At 36.0% G+C, this 24,453-nt stretch overlaps 7 protein-coding genes across 9 annotated transcripts; 3 read left to right on the plus strand and 4 right to left on the minus strand.

The window, feature by feature from the left end:
- Positions 1 to 4,309: 4,309 nt before the first annotated feature.
- On the plus strand, positions 4,310 to 7,015 carry LOC131665579 (uncharacterized). Of its 2 annotated transcripts, none has more exons than XM_058937560.1 (5): positions 4,310 to 4,401; positions 5,158 to 5,269; positions 6,304 to 6,483; positions 6,559 to 6,724; positions 6,805 to 7,015. In XM_058937560.1, exons 2-5 carry the CDS (start codon positions 5,167 to 5,169, stop codon positions 7,004 to 7,006), a joined length of 651 nt encoding a protein of 216 aa, XP_058793543.1. In that variant the 5' UTR covers positions 4,310 to 4,401; positions 5,158 to 5,166; the 3' UTR covers positions 7,007 to 7,015. The 2 variants fall into 2 exon arrangements, with proteins under 2 accessions (XP_058793543.1, XP_058793544.1); XM_058937561.1 differs by having other exon boundaries at positions 4,313 to 4,401; positions 5,183 to 5,269.
- A 370-nt stretch (positions 7,016 to 7,385) lies between these two features.
- LOC131665580 (peptidyl-prolyl cis-trans isomerase NIMA-interacting 4) lies at positions 7,386 to 8,292 on the minus strand. The gene is made up of 3 exons (XM_058937563.1): positions 8,102 to 8,292; positions 7,908 to 8,027; positions 7,386 to 7,653 (listed from the first exon to the last, which is right to left on the minus strand). Exons 1-3 carry the CDS (start codon positions 8,213 to 8,215, stop codon positions 7,495 to 7,497), a joined length of 393 nt encoding a protein of 130 aa, XP_058793546.1. The 5' UTR covers positions 8,216 to 8,292; the 3' UTR covers positions 7,386 to 7,494.
- A 170-nt stretch (positions 8,293 to 8,462) lies between these two features.
- On the minus strand, positions 8,463 to 9,709 carry LOC131665570 (uncharacterized). Its single transcript, XM_058937536.1, has 6 exons — positions 9,499 to 9,709; positions 9,359 to 9,439; positions 9,187 to 9,293; positions 8,864 to 9,108; positions 8,748 to 8,793; positions 8,463 to 8,675 (listed from the first exon to the last, which is right to left on the minus strand). The coding sequence occupies exons 1-6, from the start codon at positions 9,569 to 9,571 to the stop codon at positions 8,640 to 8,642; spliced, it is 588 nt and encodes a 195-aa protein (XP_058793519.1). The 5' UTR covers positions 9,572 to 9,709; the 3' UTR covers positions 8,463 to 8,639.
- Positions 9,710 to 9,857: 148 nt separating this feature from the next.
- On the plus strand, positions 9,858 to 16,127 carry LOC131665567 (cullin-4A). Its single transcript, XM_058937532.1, has 10 exons — positions 9,858 to 10,313; positions 10,679 to 10,983; positions 11,676 to 12,039; positions 12,118 to 12,453; positions 12,540 to 12,726; positions 12,799 to 12,991; positions 13,209 to 13,741; positions 13,821 to 14,099; positions 14,171 to 14,323; positions 14,384 to 16,127. The coding sequence occupies exons 2-10, from the start codon at positions 10,701 to 10,703 to the stop codon at positions 14,477 to 14,479; spliced, it is 2,424 nt and encodes an 807-aa protein (XP_058793515.1). The 5' UTR covers positions 9,858 to 10,313; positions 10,679 to 10,700; the 3' UTR covers positions 14,480 to 16,127.
- A 194-nt stretch (positions 16,128 to 16,321) lies between these two features.
- Positions 16,322 to 20,622, minus strand: LOC131665568 (mitochondrial intermediate peptidase). The gene is made up of 11 exons (XM_058937533.1): positions 20,482 to 20,622; positions 20,246 to 20,401; positions 18,985 to 19,253; positions 18,718 to 18,904; positions 18,568 to 18,647; positions 18,309 to 18,497; positions 18,105 to 18,246; positions 17,698 to 18,036; positions 17,176 to 17,397; positions 16,886 to 17,116; positions 16,322 to 16,818 (listed from the first exon to the last, which is right to left on the minus strand). Exons 2-11 carry the CDS (start codon positions 20,375 to 20,377, stop codon positions 16,522 to 16,524), a joined length of 2,088 nt encoding a protein of 695 aa, XP_058793516.1. The 5' UTR covers positions 20,378 to 20,401; positions 20,482 to 20,622; the 3' UTR covers positions 16,322 to 16,521.
- On the plus strand, positions 20,596 to 22,153 carry LOC131665569 (TBC1 domain family member 13). 2 transcript variants are annotated; one of them, XM_058937535.1, is made up of 2 exons: positions 20,596 to 20,754; positions 20,968 to 22,153. In XM_058937535.1, the coding sequence occupies exons 1-2, from the start codon at positions 20,724 to 20,726 to the stop codon at positions 22,044 to 22,046; spliced, it is 1,110 nt and encodes a 369-aa protein (XP_058793518.1). In that variant the 5' UTR covers positions 20,596 to 20,723; the 3' UTR covers positions 22,047 to 22,153. The 2 variants fall into 2 exon arrangements, with proteins under 2 accessions (XP_058793518.1, XP_058793517.1); XM_058937534.1 differs by having other exon boundaries at positions 20,665 to 22,153.
- A 506-nt stretch (positions 22,154 to 22,659) lies between these two features.
- On the minus strand, positions 22,660 to 24,447 carry LOC131665656 (putative Dol-P-Glc:Glc(2)Man(9)GlcNAc(2)-PP-Dol alpha-1,2-glucosyltransferase). Its single transcript, XM_058937701.1, has 2 exons — positions 24,312 to 24,447; positions 22,660 to 24,243 (listed from the first exon to the last, which is right to left on the minus strand). The coding sequence occupies exon 2, from the start codon at positions 24,094 to 24,096 to the stop codon at positions 22,660 to 22,662; it is 1,437 nt and encodes a 478-aa protein (XP_058793684.1). The 5' UTR covers positions 24,097 to 24,243; positions 24,312 to 24,447.
- Between the last annotated feature and the right edge of the window lie 6 nt (positions 24,448 to 24,453).

A 24,453-nucleotide genomic window follows, 5' to 3' on the forward strand; every position in this document is an offset into this window, starting at 1 on the left:
GAGAATCGTTTGGACGAAGGCGCTTTCCAAGCGGTGAAAACGTGAAAAAAAAGTGTCGCGCCAAAACGAAAGGAAAAATCCGGTAGCGAATTCTCCGTACGCGCGAGCGAGCCAGCGGCTATGAACGCGCTGACGTAACTTTTCTTCTATACATGCTCTCCTCGACGGCCCGGCGCTTTCGTTTCCTTGAGCTTATATAGAGGACATTAGACTCGCGCGGGACGCATCGAGAATAAGCAAATAACGGATTCTCCTATTCTTATTTTGTTCATCTTTTATTTTTCTTTATTTTTGGCCTCGCGATAGTCGCCGCCTTTCGGTTTCGCACACGGAACTCTCGGCTTGTTCGAGGGTGAATCTGCATTTGACGACGATCAGCGAAGGAAAAATGCCAGCGCAGAATTAATTCTCGGAGATTGCGCCATAATTATTTCCTTATCCACCAACCGTCGTCATTGTATCAATTTTAATTATTAGTGTTACGCATAAGTGGATTTGGGTCAGCGTGTCTTTTTTGGTTTATGACTTTCATCCACGATTTGACCTAATTTCGATTCTCTCGCAAGTCGTGACGTCCTATCAACCGATAAATTGTATTTTCAAACTATTTGTATTGGAATTATCCAAACGGAAATCACATCAAACCAATACCTCAAGCGCATCGATCTAAATCGTCTGCAAAGATGAGATAGGAGTTTGAATTAACATACCGATCTATTTTTCTTTTCGCGGTTTCCCCGATGACAGAATCCAAATTAAAAAAAAAATGCACACACTTAAAAAGATGTTTCGGTAATTCAAGTGACTATTTAGCATTGATTTCATTATTTTATTGTTTGCTCAAGCAGACGATTAACCACTTAATGACACAATGTAGTAACGTCACTGTTCTCAGGGTCAACGAGACTGTCAAATTTTCATTACTAAGCAAGGATAATTACTAGGATAATACGACATTAGTAAGTCCTATTTTGAGACTTGCCGAAAAATTGACGAATAATTTGTTTCGAGTTTACTTTTCGACTATCTAGAAGTTGACATATTGCATATAATTAAGCATACAGTTACTCGACAAAATGTTTCGAGCGATATCGTTTTCTACGACGACGTTACTTAGATGATTTGACTCGTTAACCGGCCTGCCGACTATTTTCGAGAGGTTAGATCTTAATTCCTTTCAAATGCCAACAATACTACATGAACGTAAGTTAATTCTGCGTATAATTATGTTACAAATCTTTTTGATGATGAACCTCATGAAAAACCGCAAATTTTATAGACAAATCAAATTTAATTACATTTTATCTAACAGTGATACATTCCCTGATAAGTCATACGTTTTCGCGTTACTTGATTTAGTTTTGTATATTGGCGTTTGAAATTGGATGTACACAAAAATCTGAAGAAAGTAGACAAAAAGGGTTATTCAAGGTTATTATGCTCAATCAAGTTGTTGCTATCACTTACACTACAATGGGATTGTAGCATTATTTATCTACGCGAGTACAACGAGATTGCAACATTTAGATTTGTAACTGAAAGAAAAAACTTGTTACTATTGTTTGTAAAAATCCATCAGGGAACACTGATAAACACACTGTAATGTACGTTACATTGAAATTATGTTTTTTTCATGTACGACAAGACTTAATTCCGTAAAATCGTGGATTTTCATACGTTATAACGCAATCGGAATTAGCTGAAAGGATAATATGAATAGACGATATCCGTGAATGGCGAAGCTTCGTAAGATTTCGTTTTTTAAATATATTTTCATGATAATTTCATAATAATGTAATTTAAGATTTGACGCTTTCATGACGACGCTTATTGCGATTTATTGCGATGGTAGCCGCTCATCCATCACAATGCAACTTTTATTTGCAACGCGCGCGAAATAAAAAAACTGAGAGCGAACTAGTGGAAAGTCCTCTACTTCACTTACGCGTAAAAGTGAAGCATCATTTTTTTTTCAATCAATATGGAATTTGCAAGCTAGTTTTTTATTTTAGTTTCATTCCGCGGAAAGTATAGGCGCGCTTCTGTCGCATGACGTTCTTATCGGCTGTTCATTAATAAATCGACGATTGTCCGTGAAATGTAAATATTCGATTCGCACTTGCGTCTGAATAATCAATTTGATAATAATGGATTTTCCAAAGGGTTGCCACTTATTCATTGTAGCTAGCATCTACGGAATGATCGTACAAAAATCGAATAATCGACGTATGAAAATTACGAATTTCACTCGTCATTTCAATGGAAGACGCGTGTAAATTTCATGTATCCATTCAGCCAATGGCATTTTGCAGGTGGCTGCTCGGGCAACGCGCAAAGCCCGACGTCCGTAATTCCATTGTTGGACGACGGGAGAAGAAGAAAGCCGCCTCGTAAATTCGACATTCGATGCACTGGCCTGCGGAATTTGAATGTGTAACGACGAGCGATGACTAGCCGAGCTCGGAGGCGCTGAAAAACTTTCACCTCTCTTGCGCCGCGGCAGCGTCTCGATAACGGTTTTTCCCATTCTTTGTCGCCCCCCCCCCTATCTCTTTATCTATCTTTCTTTCTGCTCCGAGATAATTTTCAGTGAAGCAAATTGGCCGCGGCAAGGGTCGTCGGTTAGCCACGGAGAAGCTGAAATTGGGTGAGAAGAGAGAAGAAATGGAGGCGCAGAAAGTGAAGTACAATATATGTGCACTTGGCTTTCAAACGATGTAGTAGATTTTCAAAGAGTCCACAACGCTAATTAATCAGCTCAAACGAACTATCATTTCACCAATACATCACTGTTGTAAAGCCATTTATCCGATTCAAAGGTGAAAAGTTTGTTTTTGAATGCTCGCAAGCAAAATGAAGTGTAGTATAATCTTACCGATACTTTAACCAAAAATTAGAGATTTATCTTATAATACATCTATTCTTTTTCAATTGAATGTCGCTCTTGTATTTCAATTTTATTAACATCTAAATTGAGCATTTAAAAATGTAGGAAAAGAAAAAACCACAGATAAATTCATTTTTTATAAAAAAATATCTCCAACTTGCCGAACAAAAAATTGCCGTACAAAAATAGTTTAAACTTTCTCACTAAAAACAAAAAATGAAGAAAAGAAAAACGTGCGACGAAACACGTATACCTAAGCAGCTCATGAGTAAAGAATCACGTGGGCACGGTAGCTTCTAGAAAAGTTGCATCTCCCTTTCTTTTAGTAGAGGAGGACATTACGCGGACAGGAATTCAACGAGACGAAGATCCGTCGAAACGAAAAAAAATATATATACATATGAAGCTATATATATACATATATATATATACATATTTATACCGTTAGAAATTTCGCAACTGAAAATGTGAAATGTCACGGGATTAGCATATGTTCTGATTAGGACAATACGTTTTATGCGTACGGAGATGAGATCGCCGACGATTCCTTATCGGACGACTTGGATCTGCATGCATATCGCTCGACGATGAGGGCGTACTAGAGAAATGCGGAAGACATTGAGATTTCAAGTGCTGATGCGTGATTAATACATTGAAGTAAGTTGATTTAGCCGGATTCTGATTTATTTTCTTCGTTACGAAACGAATTTGCACGTTTCCTTTTTTACTCACACTGCTATTGTAATCTCGATAAATCTTTAGGGGACAGCTTGAGGCCTGCATTCCAGCATTGATTTTTCATAAAAAATAATTCGAAGAAAGAGGAAAAGATTGCCGAGCATACATTAAAGCCCGAAGAAGAAGCGGCGCGACATCGATCAAGCCACCACTGGCGACTCGCTTGGAAGACAAACTTAACCATCGTCGTCGTTATGTAGTCACATTGTATAATAAATCTCATAAGAAGGCAGTAAAACGTTTACTATATAAATATTTAAATATAACGAGCATAGCTAGGGAATCTAAGAAAATTATGGACAAAATCCATGAACGCTGAAGCCACCTTCATTTTATCGAGTGAGCCATTTGGCTGTCTTGCCGTTCCGATCTCGATATACTCACGCGTACATTAATATTCCAAGTAACCGATGAAATTAGTCTTGAAAAGAAGTGCGATGAACAGCTCTTGGTATTGGCGATCGCAGTCGTAGCAACATTATTAAAAACTTGTATTTTTGAAGCCCTGCCTGTCCCTGGAGGGAAAACTGAAACGACAAAAACATGGATGGAAATGAGAGATGTAATGGCAAGAAAAAAAAAGATGACGATGAAAACTGTATCGGAAGGAAGGAGAGTGCGACACAGCTCGGCCGGCACGAATTCCTAAAGAGGCGCAGGTGCGAGAGCCTGTATATATATATAGGAGTATTGGGGCCGCGGGAGGCCCGTAGTTCATCGGCGAACGTCGTTGCTCGAGCATCATCACCGTCAGCCGTACAACTTTCTCAGCACAGGTACGAAGCCGCATATAAGTGAATCGACCCAGTGACTTCTTTATTTTTCACTTTTCGCTGCACAGTGCTTCGATTTCCTTTTTCGATTTCAGCGCGAGTGCCTGCCGTTTCCTTTTCCCATTCGGCTCAGTTTCTTTCATTCAGTGCGCATTTCGCTTGGCTTTACTTCTGTGAACCCCGCGATTGGGATGTTTCACCGAACAAAACCATTTTTTCTTTGGCTTTAGTCTCTTGACGAACGTTAAAAACATCAATGCGTTTTATAGGTCAATATAAATGTGTGTCGCGTTCGCTCATAAATACAACATTCACACATTGTTTACAAATGTTTTTTTTTAATAATCCAGTATTATTTAGTACTGCAGTTAATTTTCACGAAAAATAAACGACGAATAAAAATGTGTAACCGCCTTTTCCGTAGCAAGCCCAATTAATCGTCGATGCGACACCCGGGGAGCGTCGGCTTTATTTTCAATGGACTCGCGATGGTTTTTAAAAAACGAACAAACAAAAAAAAACACAAACGAAAAAGCACAAGAGAACAGAGTTGTTGACCCGAGTCGCGGGTCGCGGGAGGCGCGGCGGTATGTGCGACGCACGGAAGAGAGAACCGGTTCGGAAGAAAGCCGCCGTGCCCTCCGCTTCATTCATATTCATTCACGAGACTCGTCGGCGGCGATTCGGAGAGAAATGGCGCGCGAGTACGTCGTCGGGATTCAAGGCCGCGCGCTAATCGACAAACTCCACTGTTTGCAGCTCATCGAGATGTTGCGATTCGCAGCAGTGTTGGCGCTGGCCGCCGTGGCGGTGGCGCAGCAGCCGAGCGGCCGGGTGCTGGAGCCGCCGATCCCAGGCGCCTGCGCCCAGAGTGAGTGACCAGCCTGCGAAAGGAGAGCGCGCGACGCGGGAAAAAACAGCCGACGTCGCAGCTCGTTTCTCTTTTCAGACGGGACCGAAGGCTCGCTGTCGCGTCGCCGTCGCGTCGCCGTCGCTCAACTTGTGCGACAGCTCGCGTTTGTGTACACGTGGCGCCCGGTCGTTCCGAAACCGCCTGATAATTGTTTTCGCGGAGAGAAACCTGGCGCTGCGACGGGATCACTTGTCCTCCCTTTCACTTGTGTCCGAAGAGGCATCGTCTTTTCTGACGGAAAGCTCTCGCCGCCTGTGCTCGCGGTATTTAGTGTCGCGCCGGCGACGGTTACGACGGACGCATGTAAGGTTTGGGCTGGACTTTTCCTTTCTCTCCGTGAATCTTGAATGCGAGCGTCGGCGGCTTTGGGAGCAAACGGGAAAGCGACGCGACGCGCTAGAACGTTCGGTCACACGGGTTTTTCGTTCGCGGCGAGCTTGACCCGGTTTTGCGTACAAATCTCCCGTGATTCGAGATTCGTAATATGCGCTTTAGCAGGTTCGAGAAAGAAAAGTTCCTGATAGAAGCAATTTTCTCACTGCGAACGTTGTCGATTACACGGTATAAGGTAACTTTATCTTCGCGAGAACATTCGTCTCGAGTAAAAAAGTAGCTTTGCGCTGGCAATAGTATTGCGACGAGTTTTGAAACGGGAAATGCCGAAGCGAGCCGAACCTCGAGCAAACGCAGAAGCAAACACGTGCGATGTGCGCGCGTGGCCGATTTGTAGGTCGAGCACGAGTGTCGACAAAAGGGTCGGTCGTCGCGATTTCCAGGCGACGCAAGCGCGGAGAAAGTGGTGCGCAAACGCGTAGGCGTCCAAGTGTGCCGAAAACGCTTTCTTCCTCCGGCGCGGCACGGACCGCGAACTCTTTTTCGGAAAGATAAAATTTCCGTCAAGCGGCCTCGATCGCGAAGGAAAGATGAATAGCCGCGCTCGCGGAGATGCGTGCCATTGAAACTAGCTCACGCGTTCTGCGATTGCGCTCCAGGAATCATCCACGAGCGTTTCAACGGCAAGGGATACTATTACTCGTGGGCCGATGGTAGAACGGCGGGCCAAGAAGTCGACTGGTTGACCGCCAGAAACTTCTGCAGACAGCGGTGCATGGACTTGGTGTCGTTGGAAACTTCGGCCGAGAACGAGTTCATCAAGAGCCGCATCGTTCAAAGTAATTCGACGCTTTATAAATTGATGGTCGACGTTCCGAAGGATCGATGCTTACGAATGCGTGCCCTTTTTCTAGATAAAGTCAAGTACATTTGGACTTCCGGTCGCCTCTGCGACTTCAAGGGCTGCGAGAGGCCCGATCTTCAGCCACTCCGCATCAACGGATGGTTCTGGACTGCCGAGCTTCAGAAACTCGCACCCACGAACGATCGTAGCCAGAACGACTGGTCGGAAAGTGGAGGGTGAGCATTTGATTTCAATTTTCCAAATACATTGCGAATTCACCTCGCATACTAACCACTTTCTCATTGTCTCTGTTCAGTATTGGCAAACCTCAGCCAGATAACCGTGAGGCTATCCAAGGTGGTGCACCCGAGAATTGCTTGGCCATCCTCAATCAATTCTACAACGACGGTGTCAACTGGCACGACGTCGCTTGCCATCACAAGAAACCGTGGGTTTGCGAGGAGAACGATGCTCTCCTGAAATACGTACGCTTCACCAATCCCAATCTCCGAGTTTAATGATTGGCTTTTTCTCCATCAAAACCACAGTCGCTAATAGCAATTTTTCAAAAAACAGAACCATTCTTTTTTCCTTCCAAAGTGATTGCGAAATGATTTCTATTGATGTTTGTGGTGATTGCTGCAACAATTGTATGAAAAAAAAAATTTCGCTTCCAATGGCCATAGATGCGATTGATGGCTGAGACGAGGTGCATGCTGATTAATTTATTATTATTATTATCACATATTGACAACTCTGTCCTATATAATAGCAAATTAGTTAAGTTGATCTATAAAGACCGAGATTAAATGATGTATTTATGATGAGTTGAGTGAGTGTTGCGGGTATTATACCATTATTTTTTTTGCATCATGTAATAATTTCACGGTGCTAAATTATGCAGTGACAAGTGACAACAAGCATTGTACAAGTACTGACTCTTTTTTTGTATACAAGAAAAAAATATCTTTATTAAACAAAGTTCATAAAATATATACCTAACTAATCATTTTTTTCCTTCGACCATGATTATGTGATAGCCAAATTTTGTTTTGACTGGTGGATCTGTATAGACTGGTGAGCCAAGACTAGATACAGGTAATGCAAAAGCTGCTTCTTGGAATGGTCCTACCATAGAGCCTCTTGTCATCCATCCAAGATCACCCTAAATAAAATACATAATTTTATTTTAATATTTTTATATAAATCTATTATGACACTTTTAATGTTGATAGAAAATAATACAAATAAACTTATTATTCCAAAGAGAAAATCAAATAATCTAAGAAACTGTCTAATGTAAGCTGACATATATTCCATTAGAAAGTGATAGTCTATTAACAGTATATAAAAAAACTAAACCTTTGAAAAAAGTAATAAGTTCTAATTAAAAAACATAAAAAATTGTTAAACACTTACACCAGATCTTGCTTTGTCCTCACTATATGCTGTAGCAACTTCATTGAATTTTTGTCCAGCTTTCAGCTTTTCCATAGCTTCAAGAATTTTAGATTGTTTTTCACAAAGAATGTGACGAACCTATCACATATCATTATTTATAACTCAGCCTTTTTTAAGTATATGAAAAGTAGTTTTATTTTATAAAATCCAACCTTAACAGCAGTTCCTCCTTTCTTTTCTCCTTTCCCTTTATCTTCATCACCACCGCCGCCACCTTTAGACTTTCCAGCTTTGGTACCACTAGGACCAGCTTTCTTCGGTGGCATTGTATAAAAATTAACAATAATGAAAGATTCTTAACGAATCACAGTTATGTATATATACATACATCTGTATATAGACAATTTGCTGGTTGCAGGTTATGATTATCATCCATTCATGTATATATATTTTATTGGAGCCGGGTATGCGCGCGCAGAGTGCGCTACACGTGGTATCATTTGAATTTTCACGTATTTCAATAATAATGAAATGAATAAAAACGCTCCAAATTATATAAAAAAAAAGATTTATTAGGATAAGCATAAATTAATAATAATCATGCTAATAAATTAAAACAATACTATGAATGTAGATTGCATTAATTTATTTAACTGATTTTGATTGTAAGCTATAAAAATAATGATAATTCGTCTCTTTCATAATGTCAATAAAAAAATTTACTCATATGTAGTTTATCGAGCTGGTACACTATTTCTTGCTTTTCTTGCGTAAATTGTAAAAAAGCTGCATAAAAAATAATCAAACATTTAATTAAATTACAAGATCAGTATTCAACTAAGAACACGAGTAACTCACATTTGTCATGTTATCTTTCGGCATATTAGACTTCTTAAACGACCTCCTAAAAGACAAAATATAAACATCATTCAAGTGTGAATACGTAAATAAACATAATACTAAAAAAAACTTACTTTCTCGAAATATCAGGAGTTGGAATCATAGAAGGCAAGTGATTATTATTACCAGGACTTTTGTTATTTTTGATCTTAACAACGTCTTTGTCATTATTCTTTAGAGCAACATTGTTGATCAGCTTCAGTGAAGTTTTAAAGACGTTATTGTCATTTTTCTTCAGACCAAAGTTGTTGTTACCAGACTTGAACGGAGTTTTATTGTCACTCAACAAAAGCTGTAGTTTCTGGTTCAATGCTTCGTTCTACAAAAACACGAATAATTCAGGCGATCAAGGGAATTTTTCCATCCTTTCGTAAAACAGTTTAAACACGCGTTGTACCTCAGATTTTATAGTCAACAATTCGTCGTCTTTGGCGCGAAGAATTTTGTCCTTCAGTGTGACCTCTGCTTGCAATGCTTCCAAATTTTCAACTGCCTCCGATATTTCTGCAAGTGATACGCGAGAATTATCAGGTGAAATTTGCAACACAAATGAACTACGCGAACGTTACCTCTCTGTAGTTTTGATATCAAAATATTCTTTTCTTGATCGCGGGCCGTCGCTTTGACAACAAAAGTCAATAGTTGTTTTTCTATAAAAACAAATAAATCGATTCCAAAATCACGAATTCATATGTGATAAATAACCCACCTCTATTCTGAGCTTTCTTTTCCGGAGCGACGGTTTTGCTTGGATCGACATTTTCAACTTTAATAGTCTGCATTTTCAATTGAGAAAACGAATTTGCTTTAAAGCGATCAAGCAATACCCAAAAGAGACGTTGATCAAATTTACGATTGTAAACATTACACTCTCACAACAATGAGCCAATAGAAGACGCGAAAGAAATTCGAATGAGGCTCGCGCGATCATGAAGTTTCGGCTTTCGAAGTTTAGGTGCATTGGAAAATTCGATCTTCGACACGTCGCGTTCTCGTGTACGTAATATACGTGATGTCTTTTCTCGGCGCGCTTCTTTTCCATAAAGAAAAAAAATTGAAATTATCCGTATACCGCATCTGCATCCGTTTCAATTACGCATTGTATAAATATGTATACTTACCGTCGCCGACGAAAATTCATCATCACTCAGAAGAAAAGATTGCACGCGCGCCCCCAAGACGTTAAGAAGTCTTGATAGCGGGCGAGTATCGTAATTCGTAATCAAACCACTAACGTGTAAGCTTATAGGTAAGTTACTTACACGTTGATTTCGCGAAGAGAGAAGAGCGAAGAGAGCATACACATGTGATTAATCACGTTTGATTATTATAACATACCGTTTGCCCACGCACACATAGTGACGCGGTCGCCTCTCGGCTCTCGCGCAGTAATAAAAACAACAGATACGCTTTATACACGCTCGCTCTCCGTGTGTGTCACGAAAAAAGACCCATCCAGAAAAATCTCAGTGTACGTGCTTGAAGTGTGTCTCCCTTATACGACTGAAAATCGGATAAATCCAAGTACGTGTGCGACTTACTATATCGTTTGTTCAGAGGTTAAGAAACTCCATCTCAAAGTTAATCCGTCCTTGGTTCGCGAGAAATAGAATTAAAAAAGTCTCGCGCATCCATGAGAGCACGATGCACCTAGTGCTCGACTTTGGAGGTTAAGCGACGGAGGAAGTTTTAGCTGCCTTTGATGTTCCAAAATAATTAAGAAACAAAATAACTATTCATGTGCCTCGAAGGTTTTGAAAGAATAGGAGTTTATCTTGTTTAGTGCCTAAATATTATCAAGTGAAGATTGTGAAGGCAATTAGAGAAATCAACTTACAGACTACAAAAGGAGAAAAGAACAACCAGGAGTGTATGTGCTTGTGTTACAGTGTAAACAGGCAATGAGCTCATATGTCCAGGTTGGGTAGGACACAGGTACTGGCAACCAGCGAGTACAGCCAGCATCAATCAGCACTCAAAAGGCCAAGATACAATAACAGTACAGTTGACGGAGAAGACCTTAGTATGGCTGACGCTGCTACATCACCTGGTGGCAATGCCCAAGCACAGCAGTGCAAAAGACCCAATTTTTCACTGGCTGTTGCCAACCCTAATGGAGTTAATAAGATGACTACAAGCTTGGCTACTGGCAAACCTGGTACTGCCAAGAAGCTTATCATTAAAAATTTCAAAGGTAAGGATTTATTTCTTGTTTTTTTTATTATTTTTCTTATTGATCAATTTTTTAAGAGATTTTATACATGATTTATTGCCTAGCACAAAATCTTATACAGTTCTGTCATGATTATTAATATTATTGATTTATGCCAAAAAAAATATGAAGTGCAATATATAGACGTGTAATATAGCATTGCCTATTCTACTTCTTAGTGTAGATAATTTAATAAACTGATTAACTAATATATTGTTGCTATTTAGTATATAATTTATTTTAAAAATACCGTTTCGAAATTATTTTTTTGGTAAATGAATTTTCATATCACTAACTTAATGTATTGAATGTGTAATTATTACATAATCATTATGCATTCTACTCAAACATATTGAATAATTAAATTTTTTCAATTATAACTCTTAAAAAGTATGACTATTTAATATAAGATTGCTCGATCAGAAATCATTGAAGTTTCAAAAAATATAGTTCCTATAAAATAATTATTAGTTTGATGAGTTACAAAAATAATAAAAAAAAGATTTATGTTAACCTTGTAATTCTTTGCCAAGAACAAAGACCTTGCAAATAAGTGCTGTCTACACTGTCAATCTAATTCATATCCATTATCCAATCTATTTATAATTTAAGAAACATCACATTAATCAACAATAGTAACCAATCTTAAATTTTATATTCTCACACTTCAATAGAAAAACCAAAGCTTCCTGAAAACTATCAAGAGGAAACATGGGAAAAGTTAAGGGAGGCAGTAATCGCAATACAAACAAGCAAAAGCATACGTTATTCCTTGGAAGAATTATACAAAGCAGTGGAGAACATGTGTAGCCATAAAATGGCTCATAATCTCTATGTTAATCTGACTGAATTGGTAGAATGCCATGTGAAGGCTAATACAGAGCAATTTTTAGCCGAGTCCATGGACAGACATATATTCTTGAAAAAGATGAACGAGTGTTGGCAGTCTCATTGTAGGCAGATGATCATGATTAGAAGTATATTTCTTTATCTTGACAGGACTTATGTCTTACAAAATCCAGGCATCTCATCTATATGGTAACAAATACATTTCAATCCTATTATATCTTCTACACAATAAACATTAATAATTAAATTTTAAATGTTGTTTTTTAGGGATATGGGCCTGTACCTCTTTAGACTTCACATTGTTCTTAATAACTTGGTACAAACACGCACTGTAGAGGGTCTTCTTATGCTAATTGAAAAAGAACGTCAAGGCGACACAGTCGATCGTACGTTACTCAAGTCTTTACTGCGAATGCTGTCAGATCTGCAGATCTATCAGGACGCCTTTGAATCTAAATTCCTTGGTGCCACTGAGAGGCTTTATGCTGCCGAGGGACAGAGACTCATGCAAGAACACGATGTACCTGAGTATCTTGCTCACGTGGACAAACGGTTGCAAGAGGAGAACGAGAGACTTTTGCATTACCTCGATTCTTCTACGAAGTAAATTTGTTAAAAAAACAGATATAATTTATTGTTGAGTTAAAGCAAACATAAATGTACTAATATTTAATGTTTTTGCGTTGCAGATGGTCTTTGATTCACACGGTAGAAAAGCAATTGCTGTCGGAGCACGTGACAAGTATTTTACAAAAGGGATTGAGTGGATTATTAGATGAGAATAGAATTAGCGATTTGTCGTTACTCTACAACTTATACAATCGTATTAAAAATGGTCTGACAGAACTTTGTATAAACTTTAATTGTTATATCAAGGCAAGTAACAAAACAACTACCTGTCTAATGTATTGAGAAATTTTATGTGATAATTGCGTTTGTTTATTATAGAAACGAGGTAAAACAATAGTAATAGATCCAGAGAAAGATAAGACTATGGTACAAGAATTACTAGATTTTAAGGATAAAATGGACAATATTGTCAACACATGTTTTCATAGAAACGAGAAATTCGCCAACAGTTTGAAAGAAGCTTTCGAGGCATTCATTAATCAAAGAGCAAATAAACCAGCTGAACTTATTGGTAAATATTGTATTTTTCTTTTAATGGATGAATTTTTTACATAAATTTAATATAGTGCGTAAAATTTGAGTATAAATTTAAATAATAATTCAATTAGATTTTTGTATAATTTCATGAAAAAAACCAGTTTATACGTTTCTTTTTACTTAATTACAATAAATCCACATACTTCGCTTTTGTATAGTATTTTACTAAAGTAAATTAAAAAAATTTACAGCAAAGTTCGTGGACTGCAAATTGCGAGCTGGCAATAAGGAGGCAACCGAAGAAGAATTGGAGCGTCTGTTGGATAAGATAATGGTCTTGTTCCGTTTCATCCACGGAAAAGATGTATTTGAAGCTTTCTATAAAAAGGATCTAGCAAAAAGATTGTTAGTTGGCAAATCAGCTTCGGTGGACGCAGAAAAATCAATGTTGTCCAAGTTGAAGCAAGAATGTGGTGGTGGTTTTACCAGTAAACTTGAGGGCATGTTCAAAGACATGGAACTCAGTAAGGATATCAACATCGCTTTCAAACAGTACTCGGGTAATCTGCAAAATGAACTTATCGCTAGTAACTTGGATTTGACGGTGTCGATTCTTACTATGGGTTACTGGCCGACTTATCCCGTTATGGAAGTAACCTTGCCAGCTGAGATGGTTCAGTATCAGGATATTTTCAACAAGTTCTATTTGGGAAAGCATAGTGGTCGTAAGTTGCAGTGGCAACCTACGCTTGGGCATTGTGTACTCAAGGCTTCTTTCAATCAGGTATGATTCAATGTCATTAACTGAACAATTATATTATTTACAATTCTTGAAACTTAATTTATTTGTTTCAATTTTGCAGGGTAATAAAGAATTGCAAGTATCTTTGTTCCAAGCTCTTGTCTTACTCCTTTTTAACGATTCGGATAACATGTCGTTGGAAGAAGTCAAGACTGCTACAAATATCGAAGATGGCGAGCTTCGACGAACATTACAATCATTAGCCTGTGGTAAAGCCCGGGTACTCCACAAAAATCCGAAAGGACGTGACGTGGAGGATAACGATAGATTTATTTTAAATGCAGACTTTACTAACAAACTATTTAGAATAAAGATTAATCAAATTCAGATGAAGGAGACAGTGAGTTTTATTGCTTTGGATACTATATTATTTTTATGATAGTTGAATAATATTTTTTTTCTAAATTTTAGAACGAAGAACAAAAAGCGACGGAAGAACGAGTGTACCAAGACAGACAGTACCAAATAGACGCGGCTATCGTTCGAATCATGAAGATGAGGAAAACATTGATTCATAACTGTCTTATAACTGAATTGTACAATCAGCTCAAGTTTCCCGTAAAGGTATACAATCCAAATAATTTTTTTTAACTCTTGAACTTAAATCAAAACATTTTTTTTCAGCCTGCTGACTTAAAGAAACGAATAGAATCGTTAATCGACCGAGACTATATGGAGCGCGACCGAGATAACGCGAATCAGTATAACTACGTGGCGTAACCTCGCAGTGTGAATGCGAATGCAGTGAAAGTTCAGAACATAGATGTGCCGACAGCAATTTATAGGAATAAACGTTCGATAATGGCAATACTTTTAGAACTGATGGTGTGTAGCATCTTTACATTCTTTTTGTTTTTTATCGACGATTTAACAAATTGCTTGTTTATTCGTTCATCACGAAAGTGAGATGATTACATCTGTCTCTTGACTGCTATATTTGTGAAATAAATAATCAGAGATATGCCTTGATCTAATGGAGATGAGCGATGCTGTATGAACCGACTTGTAGTTTTTTGAAATTCGTGAATTATTGTAGACACTTGATTGAGTATTGTGACAAATTATTTGTTATTTTTTTACTGAGAATATGTGTGAGACATAGAGCTGACACTGACGAATAATTTTTTCGTGATCTTCATTAGTAAGAAATTAATAACAAATTCGTAGAATAATCATATGTCGGTAAACAGTTTTCAGGTCTCCCGAAAGTCTCTGTAATTTCTTTTGCGTTTCTTAATAAAATAGAAAAAATGTACGTGGAGAATTTTGACGAGATAAAGCTGAATTATTGCTTTTCTTAGCTAAAAACATGAAGCAAGGATCGAATGAGATGTATTCTCGTATAGTTCGTAGGTAAGAAAGTAATAGAAAAACATGGATGATAACTGTCAAAGAAGACGCTTTTACATAAAGATTCGATATTTAATTGTAACCGCGACTATGTTTGCTTTTTTTAATAGCGAAACATTCGTTTTTACAAAATGTGAGCGACTTTAGTTTAACTGAAAAAGAAATTTCGGCTGCTATTGAAAGAAAAATTTTAGAATATTTGAGGAGAAACATTTTTTTATTTGAAAAAATTATGTGTATAAAAGAAAAATTGTTTTCTCGATTCATTCGATCATTTTTGTATACAAGGCTCAATTGTAGCTTACAAGCAGAAGAAAATATTGTTTGGCAATAACTATAACATAAATTTTGTGGTGTCAATTAATAAAATAATTTCTTTGCTTATCTCGTTGAATTGTTTAATTTGAAATAATAGAAAAAGGAAATCATTATTTGTAAAAATTAGCATAATGATTTATGTATGGGTATTATTTCAAAGAAAAAAACAAAAGAAGACAAGTGGTAGACATTAAGTACATTTAAAAACCACTGAGTTCTATAAGAATTGATATTATAATTGTAAAAAAGTCTGCATCAATTCTGTCTGGCTAAGAGATATAAAGTAACCTCGCGTTTTCGAAATGAAGAAAAGCAAAATAGCAAAAAGGAATCATCTTGAGACTGACATTTGGTAAAACAAACGCCTTTCCAGTCAGTCAAAGTGAGCATTAAATAGCGTCAGGATCAGTAAAGTAAAGAGGTACATTATTTTTATGTAAGACATATTTGTCAAAGACGTTGTAAATAGTAACACAGGTACGTACTTGTAATAAAATAACTATAATACATGGTTTTTATTCACAGTCACTGTTCTGTTTTTACTTGATTCGCTACGTTGTAACTTTTTCTTTTTCATCACTACAATATATATGCCAATACTACAGTCATTTTATTGAGCTGTTTTTTCAATCATCCACTTTCCTAGCTATTAAGTAAGATGGTGATTTTACTTCTGATAAACCTTAAGTTGTTGTAAATTATGACATAAATAAATTATATAAAGTCTAGAAACGTTGTTTAAATTTATTTGAATTCTAAAAACTTAACGTCATAGATATTAGACTTATAACATGTAATATTAAAATTAATCCGGAGTGCGTTGAAATTTTAAAGTATGAATTTTTACAAACTGAATACGTAATATAATACTCTTTAGTGTTAGATGTTGCAATTAATAAAAACGACTTTTCCTACTCGAGACCGAATCAGTGTGGTATAGCATAATAAAAAATATACATATTGGTCTGCATAAACTAATCAACACTCAATCGTTTTCATGTAAATACTATGATTTACATAAATAGCATGATGAAATCCAATGAAAACTTTATTTTTTTTACGTGCAAAAAAATAGTTCATTATTGTATATCTTACTAAATATTTTTAATAACCTGTATTCTTTCGCTCTTCGAATCAATCTCGTTAATCACCGACTTGGTGAAATTTTCCGGACTCGCTTCTTGGTTCAAAAAGTCTGCGACAACTTTGGATGGTGGTTTACCACCACCATGAGCAAGACACTCGTATCTATATTTTTCACCGGCCGAACGACTCAATGGGTCGTTTTCAAAGTACGTTTGCCAAATCCACGACGCTATCGCACGCGATATTAGATACGAGTAGTATTTTGCACCGTATCCGACGAGATGAGAGAATCTTAGCTGCCAGGCCTAAGAAAACCGTTTAACACTTATTAACTGCCGAATAAAATCTTAATAATTAATTAAGAATACTTACGGTATTTGGTACATATGGCAGACCGTAATATTGATTCTGAATTCGTGCGAGAATATCGGTAGTCGAATCTTTGACCTCACCACTGTGATACACATGATCTAGCATACTGTAGAAAACTTGGCTTTGCATTTCTGACGCAGGGAATAAGTTCTTCGACGCCCAGATTTTGTGCAACATGTTTTCCGGGATTCGCTCGCCGGTCTCGTAGTGCCTCGCGAACAAGGAGACGATCTGTCAAAAAATTTCTAGTCAATCAATAATTCAAACGAAATTTTGCACGTGTGACATACCCTTGGGTCACTGGAAAAGTATTCCATAAGAATACTTGGCACCTCAGCGAAATCAGTACTGCACCTGGTGCCGGTGACGTGTTGGTATTTAGTTCGGCCGAGCATCGAGTGCAATGCGTGACCCATTTCGTGGAATAAATTGTCCACTAGATTAGGGTTCAGCAGACTTGGCGTTGAACGCCTTGGCGATGGCAGTGATAGCATCAGAACGACTATAGGATTCTAAGCAAGAATAATTGAATCGTAATATAATCAAACAATTGAATTTTTTATGGACTTTTAAAAGGATGTTGGGCGGAGAGTCTAGCTTGCGAGTAATTCAGACGTAATTAGATATTATTTAAAGATTGAGTTTAATTTATGATATCACATTTGAGTTTACCTTTAAAATTTTTACTGAACGCTCTTAACTTTTTGTAAATTTTTATGAATATCTAATTATAGCATTGTAACCAATTCGCAAAATTTGTTTCAATTTGTTCAATAAGTTAGGTGAGCAAGTAATTAAAAAACAAACTCTACCTGATAAGTCCCATCAGGCAATTGTCGTCCACCCCTAATAGTAAAATGGCAGTCCTGGCAAGGTTTGCTTTCTCTATCGAAGAAATCACAATAAATATGTCCCAAAGTCTTTTCATCTTCGTCTATCACAGCCAATTTATGAATATTAGATGCCCAAACCTCGCCCATTTGCGTTGGTTGATATTCGAGCCGAACTCCGTAAAGTGCCTGTGTAAGAATATTCAATCCTTCCATACATGCGCCTAGAGAAAAGTACGGTGCGAATTCTTCGTTCGACGAGCCTAGCCAGGACTTACGAGCTTTCGAGAAGAGATATGCCGTGTCCCATGGCATTATTGCCTGGAAAATGATTTTTAATTAGTAGACGGTGATTGTCAGGAAACTTAAAATATTTTGAGTGTACGTGCTGTTTTATTTGGTGTCTCGGCATCTTTGATCTTCTGAAGCTCGTTGAAATCCTTTCTCGCACGATTCTGTAACTCGTCATTCATCAAACTCAAAAATTTTTTTGCGTTCTCCGGCGTCTCCACTGTGCTTCCTCTCAAGGCTCTAAATTCATCATTATCTCAATTAAAAATTTAATACTTCGAGACCAAAAAATAGAATATTACCTGTGCGCATAAGTAGGAAACCCACATATCCTAGCCAACTGATGACGTGAGTTTAATAAGTCTCGAAGCAATACTTCTTGCTTAGAATCAGGATACAAAAATATTTTGTAGCCAGCTTCTCGCAACATTGCATTGCTGGATTCAGTGTTCAAACCATTTACTATAACTGAGTCTCCATGATTCGCAAAGCTGTTGAAAAATATTATTCATTCAATTTTAATGGAAAATTAATTTCATGTTTTCGCATTATTAAACATACTGTTTAGCAATTTCTTCGGGTAAGGCACTCATACTAATTACTCGAGGTTCTGCTGCACCAGTCATAAATTTCTGTCCGTTCTGTGAAAATAATATTCACGTTCATTATTGAAGCAGTCTTTAGTATAATAGTAATCTGCAATTTATTAACCACAAGAATCCGATCGTTAAGTTCCACGACTTGCCGCCTTTCTTCTTCGGGTAAATGTATCCCGCATTGTTCGAAGTCGAATAGGAACAAATTCGACACGTGAGTATCAATCTCAGACGTCTTAACGATATCGCCATACTTTATAACATTAGATAGTGCGTCGTACAATCTGCGATTTGTGTTCAATCTTCAAATAAAACATTCGATCTTAATATAAAGTCTATGGAACAAAAAAAAATTAATTGAGAATGTAGAACATTAACCAACTTTTCGACAATACCACTGATAGTGATACAAGCATGTTCGGCAGCTTGCGTATAATTAGAATCTGGATGAGCAACCCTTACAAATTCTGCCATATCGGCCACTTTGCAAAGGGTGTCGGAAAGCTCGTCGAAAATTTCCACCATCTTCCTCGTACGTTTTCCTTCATTCTTGGTTGCTTCATCGACCAATTCATCGCAACGCGATATCACCTCGTTTTCAAGTACTTGAAAACCACTTGCATCTTTCAATTCGGGAATTTCAAAGAATCCCTGGAACAAAACAGACATGTTATAATTCTATTAAGTTCATCTGTGAGTTTTGATTATTAACATGTAATTGAAGTTAATGAATTGCTAAAACAATAAAGTATGTGCAGCCAGATTACTTATTGAATAACATCTATATTTTATTAAATCTTATAATTATTTACATTATAACACATTCAACTAAAAACAGACATAGTTCATGAAAGTCAGTGCAATAATTTTGTTCTTCTTGTTTTTTTCTTTTTATCACAAAACTTCAACAAGTCTATAGTATTTTCCAAGCCTGAAGTATTTTTCCAAGTTGAATTTCACTGATTTTTAAGTAACCTTTCTTATATTTCTCTTTTTATTGAAATATTTATTTGTTTAGGTTTCCTTTTATTCAGGTTCACCGTCTAATTCCAATTTATTCTCATAGTAAGATTTAATATCATTCCAGTACCACTCTTCTTTACCAATATACAACTTTTCATATGCTATTTTTATATTTGTTTTGCCTTCATTTTTCAAACATTTAACAACAAATCTAATAATTCTCTGTCTTTCTTTCTCTTCAGTTGTAAAATCATGATCAATCGCTATTCTTGTTCCTTTCAATTTATTCTTGTTGTTCATTATTAATTGCTTGTCTTCCCAAGACTTACACTTTAAATATATCTTTTCATCAATGCCTTTTCCGGATTTCCATACATCCTCAATCGATATTTTAACATTCAAATTATTCACTAACCATTCTTCCATTTTACTCTTCAACATTTTACTGTCATCCTTTATGTAGTTAAGTCCTCCAATCACAACATTATTTATTTTCTTTTCCTTTCTTATTTCTTTTAACAACTTCTCTTTAATGTCCTGTACAAGAACGTTAATTTAAAGTCATGATATCATACTTGCTTCTCAAAATTAGACTGCACATATTTGGTATATAATTATTGTCAAACGTAATAAACAAAGCCCGAATGCAAGTACATAAATAGAAAATGTAGATTACTTACTGTTTCTTTGCGTCCAAAGTTGAAATCGAACATGCCCGAACTTTTAGCATTAAAGGCAGTAGCAAGAGGTGACCAAGTGCTCAATCTCCTACCTACCAAGAGGAGGTTCCGGGTCGCCGGTCGCAGCATCATTTCACGGTTTAACCACGTGCTATTCTGTACACGCGTAATACAAAAGTTTTATTGTATTTTGGAGTATTTCAATTTTTATGGAAGTTAAAATTTGTGATTCTTACGTTTTAAAATCTGATCTTTGACGAAAACGTGATAATATATTGTAATCGGGGAAGAAGCGTTGTTAAACAATATCTCGCAAACTTATGTTAATCGCATGCGCGAAACGTTTTGATTGAATGGAGGACGCCCTCAACAAGCAAACACATCGCCATTTTAAAAAAATCAGCTGTGCGGCGTGATATGTTTACGTTTACAAACGGGGGGGATATCATCGTCGTGATGATAACACCTCTCTTTCTGGATGTCTGGACTCTGGATAAATGATGATAATAGTAAGCGATATTGTGAAAGTTTTATTTCACTGAAAGGCGTTTTTACTCTTTCTCTTGGTGTTCCTCCTGTTATTTCATAACCACATAAGTCGCAGCAGCATGTATGAAAAATGAGCATCCTAAAGAAGAAAGTCCAAGAGTTCGAGGACTGCCTATCAGCTAAGAAGGTTGATCCGCGTCAACTTAAAAAATTGTGTTTCAATGGTATTCCAGATCAAGGTAGTCTCCGACCACTCTGCTGGAAATTACTTCTAAACTACATGCCGTACGAGAGAGACAAATGGAATGAGACTTTAAAACAAAAGAGAGATTTGTATAAATCGTTTATTGACGATCTCATTGTTATTCCTGGAGAATCTAATCTTGAGGCTGGTAGGGTAGATGTAACAACCGATGATCATCCTTTAAATTTAGATCCAGACAGTAAATGGCAGACATTCTTCAAAGATAACGAAGTACTGTTGCAGATTGATAAGGACGTAAGGAGGCTATGTCCAGATATTTCCTTCTTTCAACAGGGTAGCGAGTATCCATGTGAGGCTATTATTAACAGTAATGGACAGAAGCGTTTGCATCAAAGAGTACATCATACTGTGTTAAAAAGTGCCAGTGTGGAGAGGAAAGGCTTGGGTGTTACTAAGATTGCTGTTCCTGCCAGAAAAGCTATTGAGGATTATGCTCCTTTAGAAGGTGGTGAAGCACACTGGGAAGTGCTGGAGAGGGTCTTATTTTTGTATGCGAAATTGAATCCTGGCCAAGGATATGTACAGGGTATGAACGAAATTGTTGGACCTATCTACTATGCGTTTGCTTGTGATCCTGATCAAAAATGGAGGGAACATGCTGAGGCTGATACATTCTTTTGTTTTACTAACCTTATGGCTGAAATAAGGGATTTTTTTATCAAGTCATTGGATGAAGCTGAATTTGGAATAAATGCCATGATGAATAAGCTTATGCATGAGTTGAAAATCAGTTCTTATGAAATTTGGATGCGATTAAACCAACAAGAATTATGTCCACAATACTACAGTTTTAGATGGTTGACTCTCTTATTATCTCAAGAATTTCCACTGCCAGATGTGATGAGGATATGGGACTCATTGTTCTCGGATGAGAACAGATTTGAATTTTTGATTCATATTTGCTGCGCCATGATTTTACTGTGCAAGGAACAGATACTAACCGGTGATTTTGCAGCCAATGTCAAAATGTTACAAAACTTTCCATCTACTGACGTACAGATTGTGTTGTCCAGGGCGGCTGAACTTGCAGAAAAAACCTCTTTGTAATGTGATGATTTACAAAGACTTGGATCAAAAGCAATTTTTTGATTAAAGATGAATATGTATTTTGTAATAAGTATATATTTTTCAAGTGAGCATTAGCTCAAAAAAGTTTCTACGTTAATAAAAATGATTTTTTCTTATTTTTGTGTTAAATTTATACAAAAAATCCACTATTTAATTGAGAAGATGGCAATTGAAAATTGCAGTTACTTTTTTGGACTTTTGATTTGTTTTTATATTTTACAGATTATTTATCAATTTCGAAAAAAAGCTACAAGAAACAATAGTGAAATAAAAATTACAAAAGTAAATTATTTATATTCTTTATAATTTATGAGCAAGTTGACAATCGTGCATATAATTATTATGCATATGGACTATTGCACCGGAAATATGGCACAGTATATTTATATATTAATTTTCATGTATGCTACAGTGCACAACAGTTTATGTGTATAATAATTATGTGCACGATTGCCAGCTTGCCAATTTATTTATCAATATTCTACACATGTTTTAGTTATTGTAAACAAAGATGAAACATAATGCCAAGACTTTATCATAAACAGTAGTTTAATTTATTTACAAATATTTACATGTTAAAAATAGACATAATTTACCATCCTATTCTCTGAGGATACTTTTCATCTTCCCAATAAAATGATTTATTTATAAATAACATAAATTGCGCCATATTTACTATGATAGTCGTAAAAGTTTCCAATAGAATCTGCCAATTTTTTGGCTCTTTTTGTCTCAATCTAAATAGTATATAAGGTATAATAAAATACCTTGGTTCCAATAACAATTGAGGAACAAGTACAATAATGACACATAATATGTAAGCTGTTAATGACAGTAATCTTAAATGACTCAATGATTTCAAAATAGCATAGATTGCAAAAAAATAAATAGGTACTAATAAGTACTTAAAGAAAAAATACTTATTCATGAAATTTTTCCAAATGTAAAAAGAGTAATGTCTGTTATCTGCCAATATGTAGGGGTGTACCAAAGTATTGTAGTGGACAATTAAAGCAATCAAACACATTATACAAAATGATATAACAAAATGTTTACATAAAAATCGTAAAAAACTCTTTGTTTCAGGTACAAGATATGGCCATGAAAAGGCACATGCAAACAAAGAATAATAAAAAATTTGTGTTAAATGAATAGTTGCTTTATGAGCAGTTCTATCTCCTACTACAATGCCGCCATTATATATTATAAAAACTACAAAACTTAATAAAACAAACATATCTGGAATGATTGTCTTACAACTTAATAGTGAAAACTTGAAAAAAGATACAAATCCTTTCTTAGCTTTGAAAATACTATACAAAGTTCTAATACATGGAATAATATTAAAAGTATTTGTGTATTCAGGTTTTTTAGTGAGATCTTCAATTAGTGTCAAACCTTTTTCAATACTTAAAAGAGCTACCCATATAACATTAGTCTGCCTGACAAATATTGAATAAGCTCCTATAAAAGTAGATATTATATTTCTATTATTAATATGAAACAAAAGCATAGTTAAAATTAATGTGACTGAAAATATTTCAGTGTAGTACAAAAAGAACCAAAAGAAAAGTGGAGGAAAGAATGTAATATTCCAAGCTGTTAAATACTCAATATCATCCCTTAAATGCTCATTAGCAACTTTCTTATTTCTTTTATCATTCATGAGCCTTATATATCTCAAAGCTAAAAAGAAATTCAAGTTTGTCAAAAGCACATTTATAAATCTCAGCCATGTGAACCTACACAAATTGACAGGTTCAAGTATTAATGCTGAAAACAAGTATAAACCTGGCAGGGTTGTAATTTTTGGATCCCAGTCATAAAAATTACCATCGCAATATTGCACAGCCTGGGGAACATGAAACTTCTCGTCAATAAAATATGAATTTTGAATTGTGTTTAAATAAATAAAAAATAATGGTACTAACATAAAAATGCCTTGACAAAGATATGTTACAAAAGAAATAAGAAAAGTTGGGAACATAGCAATTGTGTCTGGAAAATCTTTTGTTTGATTTTTCACCATTTTAATCTTACTTATTATGTAATTTTACAAGCTAGGAAAAAACTTATTAGTTAACTCTAACATCTATTTCAAAGCATATCATACTTTTTATTTCTATTTTTACATTGTTTTGGAATAATGTTGATTATTGCTCTCAGATATCGAATTCTGTAAAAATATAATATTTCATGAGCAAAATATGAAAACGGATTAAAATGTTATGATTTGTTGCTTACAAAGATAATTTATTTTAGTGCTTCAAATTATATAATTATCACCATAAAACATATATGATTTAAAATTTCTTTCTGTTCGTAAAGTGTAATTTTTTCAATTATTTTATTACTTTTTAATAATTTTAACTAATAGCAATTGTGA

This window comes from Phymastichus coffea, unplaced genomic scaffold, assembly GCF_024137745.1.
Source record: "Phymastichus coffea isolate CEN01 unplaced genomic scaffold, Cenicafe_Pcof_1.1 PCOF00053, whole genome shotgun sequence".
NCBI classification, from domain to species: domain Eukaryota; kingdom Metazoa; phylum Arthropoda; class Insecta; order Hymenoptera; family Eulophidae; genus Phymastichus; species Phymastichus coffea.

Bases quoted from the DNA above. Each gene is read 5' to 3' on its own strand.
- LOC131665579 (XM_058937560.1), top strand. From the start codon at position 5,167: ATGTTGCGATTCGCAGCAGTGTTGGCGCTGGCCGCCGTGGCGGTGGCG. The intron at 5,270-6,303 runs GTGAGTGACCAG...ATTGCGCTCCAG, and splicing joins CCCAGGCGCCTGCGCCCAGA to GAATCATCCACGAGCGTTTC. The intron at 6,725-6,804 runs GTGAGCATTTGA...GTCTCTGTTCAG, and splicing joins GACTGGTCGGAAAGTGGAGG to TATTGGCAAACCTCAGCCAG.
- LOC131665580 (XM_058937563.1), bottom strand. From the start codon at position 8,215: ATGCCACCGAAGAAAGCTGGTCCTAGTGGTACCAAAGCTGGAAAGTCT. The intron at 8,028-8,101 runs GTTGGATTTTAT...GATATGTGATAG, and splicing joins AAGGAGGAACTGCTGTTAAG to GTTCGTCACATTCTTTGTGA. The intron at 7,654-7,907 runs GTAAGTGTTTAA...TATTTTATTTAG, and splicing joins AGGACAAAGCAAGATCTGGT to GGTGATCTTGGATGGATGAC.
- LOC131665570 (XM_058937536.1), bottom strand. From the start codon at position 9,571: ATGCAGACTATTAAAGTTGAAAATGTCGATCCAAGCAAAACCGTCGCT. The intron at 9,109-9,186 runs GTACAACGCGTG...GTGTTTTTGTAG, and splicing joins TGTTGACTATAAAATCTGAG to AACGAAGCATTGAACCAGAA. The intron at 8,794-8,863 runs GTAAGTTTTTTT...TTTGTCTTTTAG, and splicing joins ACTCCTGATATTTCGAGAAA to GAGGTCGTTTAAGAAGTCTA.
- LOC131665567 (XM_058937532.1), top strand. From the start codon at position 10,701: ATGTCCAGGTTGGGTAGGACACAGGTACTGGCAACCAGCGAGTACAGC. The intron at 10,984-11,675 runs GTAAGGATTTAT...ACACTTCAATAG, and splicing joins TATCATTAAAAATTTCAAAG to AAAAACCAAAGCTTCCTGAA. The intron at 12,454-12,539 runs GTAAATTTGTTA...TTTGCGTTGCAG, and splicing joins TACCTCGATTCTTCTACGAA to ATGGTCTTTGATTCACACGG.
- LOC131665568 (XM_058937533.1), bottom strand. From the start codon at position 20,377: ATGATGCTGCGACCGGCGACCCGGAACCTCCTCTTGGTAGGTAGGAGA. The intron at 19,254-20,245 runs GTAAGTAATCTA...GTTTTGTTCCAG, and splicing joins ACTTTGGACGCAAAGAAACA to GGATTCTTTGAAATTCCCGA. The intron at 18,648-18,717 runs GTTAATAAATTG...TTATTTTCACAG, and splicing joins TTAACGATCGGATTCTTGTG to AACGGACAGAAATTTATGAC.
- LOC131665569 (XM_058937534.1), top strand. From the start codon at position 20,865: ATGAGCATCCTAAAGAAGAAAGTCCAAGAGTTCGAGGACTGCCTATCA.
- LOC131665656 (XM_058937701.1), bottom strand. From the start codon at position 24,096: ATGGTGAAAAATCAAACAAAAGATTTTCCAGACACAATTGCTATGTTC.